This window comes from Limanda limanda, chromosome 14 (assembly GCF_963576545.1).
Source record: "Limanda limanda chromosome 14, fLimLim1.1, whole genome shotgun sequence".
NCBI classification, from domain to species: Eukaryota; Metazoa; Chordata; class Actinopteri; order Pleuronectiformes; family Pleuronectidae; genus Limanda; species Limanda limanda.
The window spans coordinates 10,931,985-10,949,746 of record NC_083649.1 but is presented as its reverse complement, the minus strand read 5'-3'; the positions used below and the strand labels follow the sequence as shown (position 1 = coordinate 10,949,746).

The 17,762-nt window shown below is 43.1% G+C and overlaps 1 protein-coding gene across 1 annotated transcript; it reads right to left on the bottom strand.

Annotated features, from left to right (window-relative positions):
* Positions 1 to 14,069: 14,069 nt before the first annotated feature.
* Positions 14,070 to 15,461, bottom strand: drd1b (dopamine receptor D1b). The gene has a single exon (XM_061086314.1). It carries the CDS (start codon positions 15,459 to 15,461, stop codon positions 14,070 to 14,072), a length of 1,392 nt encoding a protein of 463 aa, XP_060942297.1.
* Between the last annotated feature and the right edge of the window lie 2,301 nt (positions 15,462 to 17,762).

Below are 17,762 nucleotides of genomic sequence, written 5' to 3'. Positions count from 1 at the left end.
ATGGAAAATGACATGAAAATGTTAGTAGCAGTGTTGAGCACGAGCATCGTTTTATTTTCTCTAGAAAGACATTTACTTGCAGAGAGAAGCCTGCACTGTCACAGCAATTAAACAGAGTCTTAGCCATGATTTTTTTAAATGATGGGAACCTTTGTCACAACAACAAAAGTCCAGTGACCAGTTCACAGATGGCAGCATTTTACGAAACCAATTAAACTGTGGACACACTTTGTTCACGTCTTTCAGCACAGCAATAACATAGGGCGTCATACTAAGCTGTATTACTTTGTTAATGGAACACATTGTCTTTTGTTTTCAGTTTTCTTTAAGGACGTTTTCCCACTTGAAAGTCCAAACCAAGGTCTTACCTAAGGTCCATGCCTTCATCACAATTTAATCCAAATAGTTTTGCTATCGCATTGAAATTTAAGAAGCAAACCAAAGTGACATGAATTGAAGTTTCGAATCACTACTTTACAGCAGTTAATGGGTTTCTTTTAAAGCAGTTACAATGCGCTCAATTTCTCACTGGCTGTCTCTCATGCACAGTATTTCTCAGGACAGCAGCTTTTCCAAATCAAATAAACGCCTTATACACATGCCTTTCTTTTGCAATTTTTTTCGATTAAATATCTTAATTGCTGAATTAGTAAGATAATTAGTCATGTTTTGCCAGATAATAAAAACACAATTACCCCGGCAGCAGGGCTGGACTGGCCATCTGGGACAGCAGGAGTTTTCCCTGTTGGCCGGTTGACCCAGTGGGGCAACAGTTACTGAAGCAACATCAATTTGATAGGACTATAAACAAGTTTTCATTATCCTGATTAGACCGACCATTTGGCTTCTTGTGTGACACAAGGTTACATTAATCAATTTGTCTTAGTCCACTCATCAACTTTACTGTTATGCATTTCTGCCTTTTCTTCTTATGTTGGCCTGACACTATGCTGCCTTTACAAAGGGAGCCAGCTGTAAATACCAGAATTATCATGATAAAACATCTATTCTTGCTGAAACTGAATCACGGAAAACATATCATACATGCAGTGGTGACGACAACACAACACACGGTAAGAAAGTGGGATTTGAAGCTCACATTCAGAACCCAAAGCAATTTTCTTGGTTTCACGAATAACAAACTAGACCAGGAATACGGTTAAAAATTCAAGGCAGAGAGATGAGCTGAGGATGTGCTCGGTGACCTTGCCTGAAGGTATCAACAGCAACAAGCTGAGTGGAACACGAGGAGAAACTTTTTTCCTGTGTGATGTTCACATCAGTCAAGGAATTAAACGTGTTCTGATTTCCTCTGCTGCCATTTTCCAGCTCCACGTTGTTTCCCAGACCTCAACATGGGTTGTGTCGTGTTAAAGAAATGTTGGTTAGTTTCTAAACAACATTTCTTTAACACGACACAACCATTGCTCTACTTGTCCTCTTTAATGGCTTAATGAGCCAAGAGTCCAGGCCTCTATGTGGTACATTTTGACCTGGAGGCAAAAATGTACTGAATATATAAATATGCACCATGCTAAGAGAGGGTGATGTCAGATTCATGGAGAGACTGATACTCCTGTCAGCATGCAGATGCATTAGAACGACTAAGGTTACATCTAAAATGTTTGATATGAAGCAAGAGCAAAAATCCTGTTGAAAGAACTGAATGTTTGATAATGTGAACGACGTGGGTTCAGTTCCCTGATGCTATGAAAGACCTGTAAGACATCAATATTGACAGCTAAAGTTACTCCCATTTGGTGAAGGAAATCTGGGCTTAGTTTTTGTGCAATGGAAGGAGCTGTGCATCTTTATATTTCTTAGTTCTCTCAACCCCCGCGAATGACCTATGGGAGTGTCTCTGAAAGTGTCTAACCAAACCGAAACATTCCTGCTTTCCTATCGACACCTTAGCTGAACAGTGCATGTTTGAGTATGTACCAGTGGATTTCAGTGGGATCGAAGTGCACTTTCTTCACAGTCTTACAACTGGTAGCACTGCCTTTGGGATTCCAAAGCCACACAGAGCATGTTGAATCAATAAATTGTTTTGTTTTTTCGTCTTATAGCCGGTTTCTTCATGTCCCCAAAGATTATGAATGGATTTAGGTTCAAAACAGCCAACCATGTGCCTTCTGCCATGACAATTTTAGATTCTAGACATGTAGAACTGTAGGATACTTATGGATTTGTTGATGGTCAACCAACCCACCGATGTGGCGGCTCACCAGGATTTATCCCAGTATTCCCAATGTTCGATATACCAATGATTTAGCAAGAAGCTAGCCTCATTTTTATTTCCACCAGAAGACGCCTCAACAGCTTTCAATGTGAGATCCTGACAGAGAGCTGCAACAGGTCCGGAGCACTCTCACGGAACATTGAGTTGGGTCGGTGGTGAAAGCTCAGAGATCATCTCTTCACTGGAGACGCTGCAGCCTTGTGAGCTGATTTGCCAAAAGTCAAAAAGATAATGCTGACAGTGGCGGAGGAAACAGGCTCGGAACACAGAATTCACAGCAACTGAGTTGGAAAGTTGTTGACATTTGTAGATATAATAAAACAATAATTCTGGATTAAGCAGAGGTGCCATACATGAGGAAGACAACAGGATTTTAGACATTTTGGCAATTAAAACCAATATCGAGATTTACAAAAAGTTGCAGGGACGGCAGAGACTGGATCAGAACTTAAATGTCATTCTGCTCTACTTTAGTGTGCATCCACTTGCCTGAATGTTCTGGACATATTTTGTGAACACGTTTGACCCAGACAATCTCCTGCTGTCCATCTGTGAAAGGCAAACTCCGGCTAATGTCCCTGCACAATGGTCTAGACATTCCCCACAGTTCATGTCTGAAAACGGCTTATGAGAGCCAAACTGAAATTCTGCCTGAGAGTCGAGTGGGTGGATATCTACAAGCAACCGCTTTCACATACAAGGACACATGTGTTTTACTCCTAGTAGAACAATGGGCAAAAAGCAAACCTGGATATGTCATTACTCTCAGTTTCCATCAGGTTGAGGCGAAGTTGTGGATCTCCAGTACACAAATATTTCCTGCTGTTCGCTGTTCTTTTTTCAAAGTCGACAACATTTCCCCTTATTCTTTGAGTTACTGAAGGCTGATGTGTTGACTCACTGTCTCTTTTTGTTCTTCAAGTGCACAGCTGGAGCCACCAGTTTGTGCTGACCACGGCAGAAAGCAAAGAGAAACATAATTGAAATTGATATCAGCAGGATGACTGTGCAGAGGCAGAACCATTGAATAAAACAAGCAGTTATCAGGCTTGTGAATTATGTTTATTCAACGTATCGACTTCTCTCTGCTTTCCACAGCCTAATTTGAAATAAAATTAAGGATTTCTCCCCGAGTATTTGGAAATATAATAAAAGTGACTCCATTAGTTACTTTATTATTTTAAATAACTTTTTTACGAGTTTGTGAAGTGACCTTGATGTGCTGAACACCCTGGATTTATCAGTGCTGTAAAAAACGATTTGCAAGTGAAATGTTACAGTAAAAAACTTTAAATGCGACTTTGTGCAAATTCAACTTTTGTGAAATAACACGTTGCAAAATCTGAGGTCAAATTTAGTTTTTCTGTGACGACGCAAAACAATATTCGGCTCAAACAAAGGTAAGTATGGACCAAGGGAAAATGGGAGAGCTGATGTGACTTGAGAAACCATGTATTAGCATTATGACGAGACGATAATGAGAAATGGAAGAGGAACCTGGGGATTTCCATGCAAACCAGATTCAGAGCCGAGACGTAGCAGACGAGAGGCACAGCAGAGTGTGCTCATGAATAAAACTGAGTATCATAACAAGAGAGTAAAACTTTACGCCTTAAAACCTGAGTTTACAGATGCAGAATGCTTCCCCCTGCCCAGAGACTGCCAGAACCTGTGACATTTTTGTTTTGTCGTTGTCACAAGGAACAGATTTCATAAGTTGTAAGACTGTGGTAATAAAGAAAAAGCTTCTGAGCAGTTGCCATTAATCAATCAATCAATCAAATTTTATTTGTATAGCCCATATTCACAAATCATAATTTGTCTCATAGGGCTTTAGCAAGGTGTGACATCCTCTGCTCTGGTGCAATAGATGTCACGTGTAAAGGAAAACCTCAGAAAGATAAGGGTATTTGCAGCATTGATTTGAATAAACACTTTGGAGCATAATGGAAGGTCATTGAATTGATTGATTAAGTAAAGCTTTTATTTTTTATTTCTCCTTAGGGCAAATGCAGACTGATTAACATGCCTCTAATTCTTCATTTTGCAGCCCTCCGTCAATCATCATGTGCTGCAGCTCGTCCAAAATGCAGCGGGAGGGCCACTCAACTAGAATTAGCTCTAATTATGACAAAATGTATTATTCAGTGAACCTTAATAACATTAATGGCCTTTTAATTTGAAAGAAAACCTACTTGTATTAACTCTCTCTACAAGAAATAGACTTCTTAATGGTTTACTATTTTACTGCGAGAGTGAAACAGCCTTCTTGCCGTAATGAAAAATGCCCGAGTTGATTAATTCCATGATGAGATGAAGTACTTCACACCAGAGGGAGTGTGAGTCACTCCACTGCTTGGGGGAAGGAGAAGAAGAAAAAAGACAGGAGGAGACTTAGAGGAGAAGGATAAAGAGTAAAGGGAAGGAAGTCAAGGTTGTGTTTGGAAGGAGAAAGAGAAAGGTGACACAAGAGAGGAGGAGATGAGAGGACAGGTTGGGTTTTGGCTTCAGAGGGAAGTCATAAAAGGTAATTTCGTCTGTAGATGCGAGGGCACGGACGAGTTTTTGATTTCAAAGTTCGTGTCTGAGAAAGTTGTAACGAGATTTTTTTTCATCTTGATGAAGTTGGGCAGGTGTTGCAAACTCTATGCAGACAGACGACTGAACTTGTTTGGTTACCTTGACAAAACTAGTTTAACGGGAGAATTTGTTAATTCAAAAATGCAAGCAAACAAAAAGACAAGACAAACAGTTTGTCATGTCAGAATCAAATTAGTAAACCAGCTAAAACAGGATCATTTTTGGAAATGTATTGGTAATAATAAGAACTGGTTATTGGGGGGAAAAGTATTGAACACCTGCATGTAACCCAGAAAATAGACATGTGTTGCAAAGTTTTTCGTCGAGCTTCCGGAGAAACTCGGCCGAAGAGACAGATGAAGGTTTTCATGCAAGACATCCCTGAACTAATGGCTTAAAAATCGCTCACAGTCAAACTATTAAAGATGACAGATGGGGTTCTGTTAGAGGGAAAGAGTCTTTTTGTTCATGGCTTCAAACTGAGACACTTACCAGAATTACAGCATTCAAAAACGAGGGTTATTCCGGTTCCTCAAAGAAAGGGTCTGAGTCACTCTTGGCTCCTTAAGACTTTATAACATTTCAACGTTACAATTGTTCAAGCGTTGTACTGCTCCAGTCTAATCAGTGAAAGTGATCAAAAGCTCCCGGCTCCTCAGTGGTGAACAGAGGTTGTTGAATAACGTTGGAAGCTGCTGTCAAAATGGCCTCTGAGAGTTTGCTGGAAGACGCAGAGGTAAAGATGCAGCTCAAGGTCCCGTGAACAATTAAAAGTCAAGATGCAGTAAGATTAATAAAATGAGACCCTGGTTCCAGGGATTTAGAGTTAAGAGATGTGGGAGAAGATTTAAGATGAGTTCTGTTGATTTTCACCACAGCCACATTGCAAAGAGGGTTTTTCTGTCTCTTACAATGTTCTTGCCAAGTAACAAATGTTTGTATCTAATCCCAAATCGGCAAGTGTCAATGATTTTTATTGGTGTTTCTCTGTTTGTTTGTCTGTCATCAGGATTTCTGAGAGATCGGACATGATCCAAAAGAACAGAATCAATTTTGGAGCAGACCTGGAGAACATTTTTCAGTTTCTTTAACATGGTGAGATTCAGTGTTATCCTCTGAGGAGGAGTGCATACCTCCACCAAAGAGGTTCGGTTTCCAGCCCTGTCTGCTTGTTGGTTTGCTTGTTAGTTGCCTTCGTGGAGGTATGTGCTCTATTAAGTGCAATTCCAGTTTAATATGTGTATAACAACCAAAACTTGAATTGTGTCAACGTATCAAAATCCCAAATCATACAGTATTAAAAATAAATAGTTAAATTTCACGTTTTCAATGAGTTACTACAGTAGTAGAAAGGGCAGCTGAAATAATGTCTTAAGCATCTGAGCAGGAGGAAGAGATTGGGACAGTTAGAAATGTCCGACCAAGCAGCAAATCAAGTTCCCACTTACAATTAAACTTGATTGATCACTTAATTTGTTCAGTAATAGCCAACTATTCACTTGATGGTGGTGATAGTGAGTTGGTGTAATGAGCACATGCTATTAGATACTCCAACCTTTGTCTCTGGTGGGATCTGTGTGTGTAGAGCAACGTCTCTCGGGGGGGAAATCCCTCAAATTCATCAGCGACTGTGCAGGCCTCCGGTTTTCAGAGAGGAGGCTGCCTGCTGCTCCTGTTCACTGAGGACTGAGCTGAATGAGCTGAATGAGGGCTGGTGTGGTTACATAAGCACATTACGGCCCGTGCATGCATACAAGAACACACTCCACACACACACACACACACACACATACACACAAACAGGAACAACTCGGGGGTTGCATTTTGCTGCCTGCAGTCTATCATTAACCTTGACTGTATTTCCACTGTGACCCCTCCCACACACACACACACACACACACACTCCTGCCACTCTCTCTCTCTCTCTCTCTCTCTCTCTCTCTCTCTCTCTCTCTCTCTCTTTCTCTCTCTTTCAGGCCAGATCAGGAGAGGTTAACTATCAATACGCGGGGCTGATGAGGAATGTGCCAGCGTCACAAGTGCTAGTCTCTGTCGTTTTCACAGATCTTTCCCATAATTTAGATGCATGCAGCTGCAGTTCTCCATGGCGTAGCGTCACGCTGGGCACTCACAGGATTGTCATGTCACCATATGCTGTACCAATTAAAATGATTACAAACCTACATTTAGATCCCAGGCCTTGCTGAATTTATGTTTTTTTCGCTACTACTTGTGCCAAATAAAACCCATTAAAGCTGATGGGAAATACGCCTCGCAATCCACTTTGTTAAAAATATAGAGTGTCTATAGAGTAGATAGACAGTTTGTTGCTAATCAGTCGACATGTAGGTTTGTGTTTAAGCCCTGACGCAGTATAATAAATCTATTCTGTTAAGAACCGTCTAAAATGAAGGCGTGGAAATGTGAGACTGAATGGTTATTTATCACGTTGTCCCAGTGATCCACCAGCGAACCTGTACCCTGCCTCTGGTAAGTGCTGTAGATAATGGATGGATGTTTTCAAACCTTATCAGGGTTACTCCTTTTCTCTTCACCCTCAAATACTGTATTTAAACATCTTTCTACCACTGTGATTCAGTGACCAACAGGGCAGCTATAAAATGTTACACCTCACCAGGACATTTAAAAGTATTGGATCTAGCTCATTCAGAGGTCACAGGTTTACTCAACACAAACTAAAAACACAGTACATCTGAATTTGAACCAGTAATGGAGTTTGCTAACAAACGCTATCTGGCAGCAGAGTGCGGGGGTGTGACGAAGAGGCGATACAGCTTGAGAGGCTTTGTAAATCAGAGACTCACTCTCAGTTCTGGCTGCCATTTTGTCCGTGTAAACAAATCAAAAGCCGTTTGTACTTCCAACTGTTGTTACCGTTTGGAATTTACTTTGCATTGACACCACGGAGAATTTGCTCCAAACCAGAGTGTGAGTGTAATTCATTGGTCCGTGTGGGAAACAAAATGATCAATTGCACAAAAAACCCTCCACACACAGTGTAGATCTACATCTCGTATTCATCTTATCGTATATCGATATATCGTATATCATCGTATAGTATTTTATTGACAAATTGTTTTATACCTTGTATTTCTGTGTATATATATGCATATTTATTTCATTCCTATTTATTCAATGTATTAACTTTTAATGTATCAACTTTTTTTATTGTACCCTCTGCACCATTGTAAATGAGGGTCTTATCCCTCAATGTGTCTTCCGAGGCTTAAATAAATATTCAATCAATCAATCAATCAATCAATTCAATCAATCAATCTGACGGTGTGTGTGTGCGTCCGTGAATGTGTGTGAGGAGAGAGAGCTGAAATCAAACAGAGGTTAGTTAAAGCTGAATTGGAGCTTCCAAAGCGACAGATTCATCCAAGTGCTTAATATTTAAGCCTAACCCTAACCCTAACCCTAACCCGCAGCCAGTAAAGACTTGCTGCGGGACTCAGTCCTCAGAACCCTGAAGCTGCACCCCCGCTGCTGCACACAGTTCACTGAGGCTGGACTCAGCATGCAGAACCAGAATCAGTTGTTGACGCTGCTGTCATGAAAGTGCCCGTGAGCACGGTGTTGCCATGATGGACAATGTCAGTTACGTTAATGAGTCCCAGCCGTCGCCGCTACAGAGCGCCGGTGGTCTGTTGATTGATGTTTATCGATGAATCACGTGTCCAAATCGCACCATGTTTGACATTACACTTTCTTGGGCCCTTAATGATGCTTGTGTGGAGCTGATATGATGAGCAGTCCTTGAGTTCTTCTAGGCACAGACAGACAGAGACTTCTGGAATTAGTAGATATAAGACTTTCCCTTATTTTCAAAATCTGAGACTGAGCCTTGGAGAAAGTAACATCCTCACCACACCTTAGTTTACTTTCATTGAGTTCCTGGATGCCTATATGAGCATGATTACATTTTTTTATTACATTTAACGAACGAAAAGTAATTACCTCATAAGAAGTATCTCTGAACCATCTCTTGAACCAAATCACCCACATTTAGGCTGTTTAAATTGATCTCATATTGACTAACTAATGAAGTAATTAATATAACATGCAGTTTTACTTCCACTGAGCCTCCCGTGACACTGTTTGCACCCGCTGCAGGGGAGACCCGCCTCCCACTTTAAAATCCTCTGATTACAGAGCAAATGCACATATGTGTGAAATGGGATTAAGCTAATTTGATCATATCTGCACAGGGCTGATTCTCACTGTGCTTGGTTCAGCGGGCATATGTAAACCAGTACTTTGAAGCATAACCTAAGTATAACATCTTTGCTGCAAGATGTCTTTTTGATGTGTCCTCTTGAATTAGATTTTTAATTTGTTTTTACCTTCAGGTTAAAACCTTATGAAACAAGCTGCGCCCAAGTGAGTGGAAGAAAGATTATTGATCATTATTGCAGTCTCTATAGGAACAAAATAAAAGGACAGGGACCTTGTACAGATGTGGGCTACATCCAATTCAGATATTTACATATATTACAATTCTGAAGTTATTCTGGCTGATGACATTTCTTCAGCCCTTGTAGATCTTGGTCCTCAAGCATAACACATCAATAGGCTTTTTTTTTTTTTTTTTTAAATTTTCTTTAAAATGTTAATGTGTCCACATCTAATGGCCCTTGTTTAAGTTAACCACAGAGGTTAGAGGAGCGAGTGGAGGAAGGGGACGTGTCAGCTGTCAAGTGCCTGTCAGGTTATGTAAATGTGGGGTGAAGGCAGAAGCACAGCGAGGACACCACGCTCAGGGAGCTGGAAAAAAATTTGCGTCACCGTGCATGATCAATCCCCCATCGATCCCCTGCAGTGACATGATCATCCAATACTCTGTGTCAGAGGTGCAGCGCCAGTCACATCCAGACCCACACCCCCCCACACACACACACACACCCCTCAAATAAACACAACTCATTGAGCCCAGATGGAAAAAAAAATACATACATTTATTTTACAAGAAAGGGCACATCAGTTTTTTTTGTACAAACCGTAAACTAAATACTGTAATAATTCTGAGGGTTATAAGCTTTGACATCACCTTCATGAATGAAACACCCAAAAACATGGAAATAAATAAATATATATATGTATATATATATATACTGCAAATAGACAGTGAATGTTGCTTCTCACTGTAAATTATAATGCCACGGCGGAGAAAACATACAGCATGTAAATTTGCTACACACATTAAGGATTCTCGAAGATAAAAAGCACTTGTGTTCATCACGACTACATTTTGAACATCATTGTACAATACTCTATCTCTGCTCTCCCATCCCTAAATACTGCCATTTCTATTTTTTGTGTTTTTCTTCTTTTTTTTACATGAAACTTTGAATTGATGTCGAGGTAGGGACTCCGTCGTTATCCTAGAGAGTTGAAGTGAGCTGAAACGTCATCATTAGAATAAAAACCCACATTCCCAGGGCCTGAGTGTGTTGCTTGGGCTTTTGCGTCTTAACCCGTGCCCACCCCACCACCAAAGGAGGAGGAGGAGGGATTCTGCACTGGCAGATGTACTCAAGTTGTCATTATTCATGCAACTACACTGACTGGGAGACCCGGGGCTGGCATTAGACCCCCAAAGCAACTTGTAGGGCAGCCTAGGGGGAGACGCTCCAGATCAAACAGAGCATTCTGCTTGAGGGGCGGTTTCCTGCATCGCCCTGCTCGGAAATCACAGCAGCGGCAGATGGAAAGATGAGTCACTGAGTTGACAAGGTGAAAGCTCAGAGGGGGGGCGGGCGCTTTTTACATGGAGCCAAAATACAGCAGAGATCATTTCAACTCTCAGCTGGAGGTACGCTTCCATAAAAAAAAAAACATCTGGTAAACCTGTAAATGCCAATGATGTCAGGACGGATGACAGATTAATCTCTATTATCATTAAAAAGTACACCCCTTCACTGTCCCCCACCCCCCCACCCCCCCGAAGACTTCAGCTTATAAAACACTGGTTAACTCACAGTAGAAGCTACAGTACAGCCACATTCAGCCAAAAAGAAAGATTTTGGCAACAGCAATAACATAAGAACAAAAAAACGAAAACACAGCCAGGTGGGGCTTTGATTCTGTGCTCTGACTCGGAACTCCAGCGCTGGAGCGGTAGGCCCTGTCCGTTTAATAATAAATTCAATCTGTGTTAACATTGGGAACGCTCATCAAGTCGACAGAGGCAGCCAAGAGAAAGACAAAAAGGAATAGGAGGATAGAGTGCGGAGGCGGAGGGAGAAGGGAGAGGAACAAATCTTCCTCAAGGCAGTTCTCTCCCATGTCCGATCCTGACAGATTATGTGCAGTCCACAGTTTATTGCCTGTTCGAGACGGCTTGTGTTTTGGAATAATTAGGGAGGAGCTGGTGAAGAGTGAAAATGGAGGGGCCGTTGAGCTGATATGGTCGAGAATTTCTAAGAGGCAATTGGCAGCACTTGTGATGGGGTATAATGTGGCAGTGGTAGTAGAAATTTGAGCACTTGTAATTAATTCGTAATAAAAAAAAATATAAACAACTTATTCCAGTTCATAAATATTGGTTTTTGAAGTGATAGAGAGCAGCAAATGGCAGGGGCAGAGGACATGGAGGCAGAGAGGACAATGAGTTGCTTTTGTGTCACTGGCCGAGCCATGTATTGAGCTAAAAGCTTTCCCCCGCTCCGTTGCCATCTAGATAGCATTGGATTTTCCACAGCAGGAAAATCAAATGCTTCGTTCAAGACCAATTGCTTTCTATCGGAACAGTTCTTCCCTTCCCTGACGAGCAATAGTTTCACGCCTTCATGGACAAACACAGCACAGGGTGGACACCCGACTAACAATGGCAGAAATGCAGAGACTTAAACCAGAACGCCGACAGTGTCCAGCTCTGACAGTTATGCTCAACAAGCATTGACTTTGCATTTACTTAAGCTCTGAAAGAATATACACTTTAATTTCATTCAAGCTATGAAAAAAACTAAAAATCTTCATATTGTATATCTTTGATAATATAAATTCTGGTTCAAATTATCTAGTTAGCATTTAAAAAGTCTTGAAATTGTCCATTACAATGGCCACAAACACATATAACTTAAATTTACCAACAACTAAAAGAAGATATAACAAATGTGTCTTTCAATAGATGTTCTCGGTTTGTTGACCAGTAGCTTATGGTGGCTAATGTTAGCTTCTGTTCAAAAATCTGAGATAAATTTAAAAATATTTCTGCTGCTTGGCAGTTTTAGAATGTCATTTTCAGTTGTGCTCATAGAACATTGTTCAGCAAATGCTTAGTTGTCTAACTTTTAACTCAAACTCAAATTTGAATATTTTGAATATTAACACCAACAGTGCACAGAGTAGAAGTAAGTATAAGCAATGCAAATTGTTGTAAACTATATCATCGAAATGTATCAGGCAGCAGTAGTTTTACAGCAAATCTGTGGCAGGTACATTCATTCATAATAAGGAGTACCCTACTCAAAACTGCCTTTTCTTAACAACTTTATTCTAACGTCAACACTTTCTGTACATGGTAATCATATATTTTGGTGCCGCGTCCTTATTTTTTAAATGCAACTGGGCAAAGACAGATCTCTGGGTGAGGAGAATCAATACAAATATGTCCATTATTTTCAAGGTATTCCTCATCATGATGATGTTTTCTCCTGGACTCCCTGCAAACAGAGCCGTCACAGTGCATGCTCCACATCCCCACTACAGCACAGCATGGATTCCAGCATGAGCAATTTACAAAATCAGATATCTGCAAGTTTGCAAAAGGTCACTCAGTGTCATTTGGATTCCAGCTGAGCAAACTCTGCTGCTGCTGCTCTGCTTCCTCTGTCCAACTGCGGAAGTTTAGATGTGTACAGATTTACATTCTTTTTTAATTACGTACCGACGGCCTTCAGCCAAAAATAGAATCATTAGTGCCGCTTTAAGTGGGCAGAGTAGGGACTTAAAATGGAGGGCTGCCAGGGGAGCGAGAGAGGAGGGAGCAGGCCCAAAAGAGAGAAAGAAAACATTAAAGAAAACTTGGCGCAGGTGGAAAGGGCCGTGCTGACTGAGGAAGTGGTGAGGAGGAGGAGGAGGAGGAGGAGGAAGAGGAGAGAAGACTTTGAGAATGGTGAGGAAAGAAGATCAGCAGGAGGGAGAATGGGGCTTTGCTGACAGAGCAATGGAGAGGAGAGGGCTCAAGAGACGGTTCGCAGAAGAGAAGCAGAAGTGGGAGACAAAGCTAATGAAGTGAGGGAGCGAGGAAGGGAAATGGAGAAAAGTTTAGGTGAGCCCGTCCGGTCGGTCCCAGGTGGAGATGACCAAGGACGGCTCGGTATAGACTACAGAGGAGGGAGACTTGACCTTAGAGGAGCGTCTCGTTCTTTGCCCCACTCTTTGTTTTCTGTCTCTCACACACATCTGTCAGACCCTGGACATTTCGAGCTCCAGAAGGATTTGGATCCGGAAAATAATAGGGGGGGGAAGGGGGGGTTGTAAAAATGAAATATCTTGGCTTAAGGTTTGGAACTCCATCCCGTGCATCCCACCTGTTTTAGTTTGGATCAGAACATTGTAACTTTGGCGTATGAAGTCATCTTTAAAAAAATAAATAACAACCCGCGATACAGGTGATTCGGTTTTGCAACAAAATCATCCGTAGAATCGTACTGAAGAGAAATAACTGCAAAAAACAACGAATAATACCGTAAAACCAGTTCACCAACATTGTTCTCGCCTCCATGAAACACATATAAAGCACCTATACCAACAAGACATTTGTTCTAATGGTTACTACATCTTGCTCGACTGTATATACTGTGTTGAAGTCCTCCCAGGACAGTGTCAGTACTGTACAGTATGCACGTGCAGATATACACATCTTTCTCTGAATACTGTTCGAAAATGTATACATGTGCACATAGCTAGTGTTCTGCTTTAATATTCACATTTTCAACATTTATCATCAAATGTGTCAATTTCATCAATAAATGCTGAGAGTATTTTGCAGATAGTTATATCCAGGATAAAGTGCCTTTACTTTTAAACATTCTGTAGGTTTTTCCATGTGGATTTATGTTGACAGTCTTGACGTCCTGTCCCCCTTTACTGTTTCAGGCATATTCTTAGAGATGTCTGTCTCTTTTGTTTCTCTTTGCTGTCCTTCCATTTAAGCGTATCTCGTCCCCTTGTGCGTACATACATGCCTCGGTGTACTCCAATCCATCTTTGCCTTTGCTCAACATGACACAGCTTTATGCTGTCCGTTCTGCGTTATGGGATTGATCTTTTCCAGCGTGACCTCAGTGTCGCTGTCTAAATTCCCAGAGATGGCTGGGGACAGTTTCTCCAGGGCGTTGTTTACAGTCCCTACCTCCATCTCTCCCCCACATCCGTCCTTCTTCTGTAACTCCTCCTCCTGACACAGGATGCTGTGTGGAATCACGTAGTTGGCTGAATGGTTGCCCTCCTTTGGGATGTGACTCTTGGGCTGATAGTGGCAGTTTGGGTTCGAGGTAGGGGCACCCATGTTGTTGTTTATACTGACGATCTCGATGGCGTTGCTCCCCGGGCAGAGCCGGTGGCAACCCAGGAGGATGGAGAAGGCCTTGCGGAAGTCAGCGTTGAAGGCATAGATGATGGGGTTGAGCGAGGAGTTAGCCCAGCCAAACCACACGAACACGTCAAAGGTGGTGGGGCTGATACAGAGGAAGTCCGTGGCACCATCTGGCAAGTTCGGCTCACAGAACGGAACCATGCAGTTAAGGATGAAGAAGGGCAACCAGCAGCACACAAACACCCCCATGATGACTGAGAGTGTCTTTAAGACTTTGGTTTCTCGCTTGAACGACATTTTGAATGAGCTCTCACACTCTATGCTCGAACTGTTCCCCATGCTGCTGTGGCGGTTTTTGGCACTCTCTGCTGCCCGCTCCAGGGCAGATATTCTCCGTATCTGTATCTGGGCGATGCGGTAGATCCGGGTATAGGTGACGATCATAATAGCCACAGGGATGTAGAAGCTGATAAGGGAGGAGGAGATGGCGTAAGTCCGATTAAGGCTGGAGTCACAGTTGTCAGGGGGAAGATCGCCGGGATAAGTTCCATTTAGCTCTGCGTAGCTGGTGGTCTGAGCTTTGTGCCAGTTAAGCTGCACAGGAATGAAGGAGATGAGGACGGACAGGGTCCATGCCACGCTGATCATCAGGCACGCCACTTTAGGGGTCATCTTGCGTTCATAGCGGAACGGGCTGGAGATGGCCCAGTAACGGTCGACACTAATCACACACAGGTTCAAGATGGAGGCAGTGGAGCACATTATGTCAAATGCCACCCAGACATTGCAGAAGGCGCCAAACGGCCAGAACCCCACGATCTCTGTCGCCGCCTTCCATGGCATTACCAGGATGGCCACCAGAAGGTCGGAGATGGCCAGAGAGATGACAAAAAAGTTGGTAACCTTTGACCTGAGGTGTCGGAACTTGGTGACGGCGGCGCACACAAGTGTGTTGCCTAGCAGCGTTGTGAAGATGAGGAGGGAGAGGAAGCATCCTGTCAGCACGCGTTTGGACGAGTCCCTCTCCGCTAGCAGCTGCTTGCCGTCTTGAACCGTTGAGTAATTCTGATCCATTGTTTATGTTACACTGCTAATAAAGTGAGAGAGGGGGTGGGTGAGGTGGGTGTCAACAGTCACCCCATCACATCCCCAGCCCGCAGCAGCTGCGCCTCTCTGGGGAAGAGTTTTAGACGGACAGCGTAGCTGGCGGAGAGGTCAACTGTCTCGGCACCAGCTCTCCCACAGACTGGGTCATCCATAGGCTCCTCGTCACCGCCACCATCCTTGCAGAAGGGTTGCTATAAATATTTCAGAAATGTATTTTCCGAAATTTGCCCCACAAAAATTCCTGGTCGATAGATTCCTGCAGCAGCTGTACAGGCAGCAGACATTCTACTGAGGAAATAAGGACGGATATTCCAGCGGTTCTCTCCAATTATCTTTTTCAAAAAAAGCGGCTGCAAGGTGAAAAAAAAAAGGGCTGCAGTAAAAAGGATATTTAATGAAAAGTCATCGTTTGCTCCTCTCCCGGTTTGCCACAGCTGTCAAGCCCTCAGCCAAAGTTTCACAGCATATTGTTGCCGAGCTATTGAGTAAACAGAAGCTTGGCCAATCATTAGACTTATATACCACCTCATCAATAACTTGTATTGATGGATTTTCGCGTTGCGTTTATCTGATTTGTTTAATGATCCTCGAGGCGTGTCTGTGTGATTATACTGCTGCCTGCATCCACGCTGGTTTCCCCCCGGGCTGCTGTAGGTGCTGTTTTTCTATTTTATTTATTTTATTTTCATCTATATGAACGGAGCTCCCTGTCGGTACATGGCACCGTGTCCGGCCAGAACATTTCCACCTGAGCGTTGAGCCAAAAGAAACAAAAACGAAGCTGGAAACATCATTGAAAAGTCTCAACAGTTCATTTAGAAAAACAGAGGGATGCGTGTTCTAATGTCTCAGAAGCGCATCCAAATCTCAGTTGCTTTTCCATGCGTCCATGTCGCTGTAATCCAGGTGTGAGTCCATGCGTGTGCACACGGCAAAAAGACGACTGGGAAGCTTTTAAAAACACATTCAAGAGTTGTTATGGCCACCCACCTAAACGATCTGTGGCTGTGCACTCCCCGTGTTGAAGTCTTTCAAAACAGACGCTTAGTTTATATTCTTCATATTGCGCCAGCGTGCGCTCCGCTCCGTGGATGAGGACAGCTCGGGACCAGCGGCAAAGTCCTGAATCCAAAATCAACTCCGCTAATTAAGCGGGCAAACGACAATATCCAGTCCTCCAAAGATCCACATCTCCTCGGCGTACATCCAACTTGTATCTTGGTAAGGAGTGAAAGGGAAGGAGCTCAGCCTCCGTGCGCTCCCCTCCATGGGAAGTCAGTCATGTCCCCCCCCCACCACCCCCGCTGTCAGGGGTCCCCAGGTGTTTTATCGCTCCTTATGCTTTTCTTTTCGGGCTCATCCTTCACGCAGTCACCCTGCGATGTGTCTGCGGTCCGACTTGCCGGCGGAGAGTGATGGGAATGACCCTGGTCTCGCTTCCCTGCGCGCTCCTCTCTCTCCGCTCAGCTGCTGCTGTGCGCCACCATCTCTGCTCCATCTATCCAGGGGGAGACGTGAGGACCAAAGCCACCCAGATGTTTGCTCCTACGAACTCCCCTGTGTGGCTTAGGTGTTCGGCCACACGACTTATGTTGAGTTATACTCCTGCGATCAAAAGGTATATCTGTGTTGTATTGATTTAAACTTGGAATTTGGGGAGAAACTGCACAGAAAACCCGTTTCTCACAGTTTATGTGATGCAAATCTATCAAACCTGACAATCCTTATTTTTCTTGTAAATTTCCAGGTTAACAAAATGATAAACTGTCAGCCTACAACTTCCATCTGAAACTCACTATTATATATATATATATTTTTTTTTTTACAAAAACGGTTATGATGATATTCTCTTTATGTGCACACACGCTTTGTTTTAGACTTCGCATTCAGTGAGATGAGCTGAAATATTAGTAGAGTCACAAAAAGAAAAGAGGAGCTAAAAACGAAGGTGCCGTCCTGAGGTGAACCAGCAGCGAGCAGCCATGCACACGGAGGCGCACTGAGGCCATCTACTGGGTGCACTGGGGGAGAGTGTGTGAGAGTGATGGGATCTGAGGGAGGAGGACACACACACACACACACACACACACACACACACACACACACACACACACACACACACACACACAGCCTTGCGTGTCCCGCTGTCTCACGCCCGCCTCTGAGCCTCGCCGCCGTGGCGCGTCATCGCCTCTCATCCTTTTACGCATGACGCGCTCGGTTCAGAGCAGCGACGGCCGGGAACAGATCTGTCAGACCGGCACCGTT

Coding starts and splice junctions, on each gene's coding strand:
- drd1b (XM_061086314.1), bottom strand. CDS start 15,461: ATGGATCAGAATTACTCAACGGTTCAAGACGGCAAGCAGCTGCTAGCG.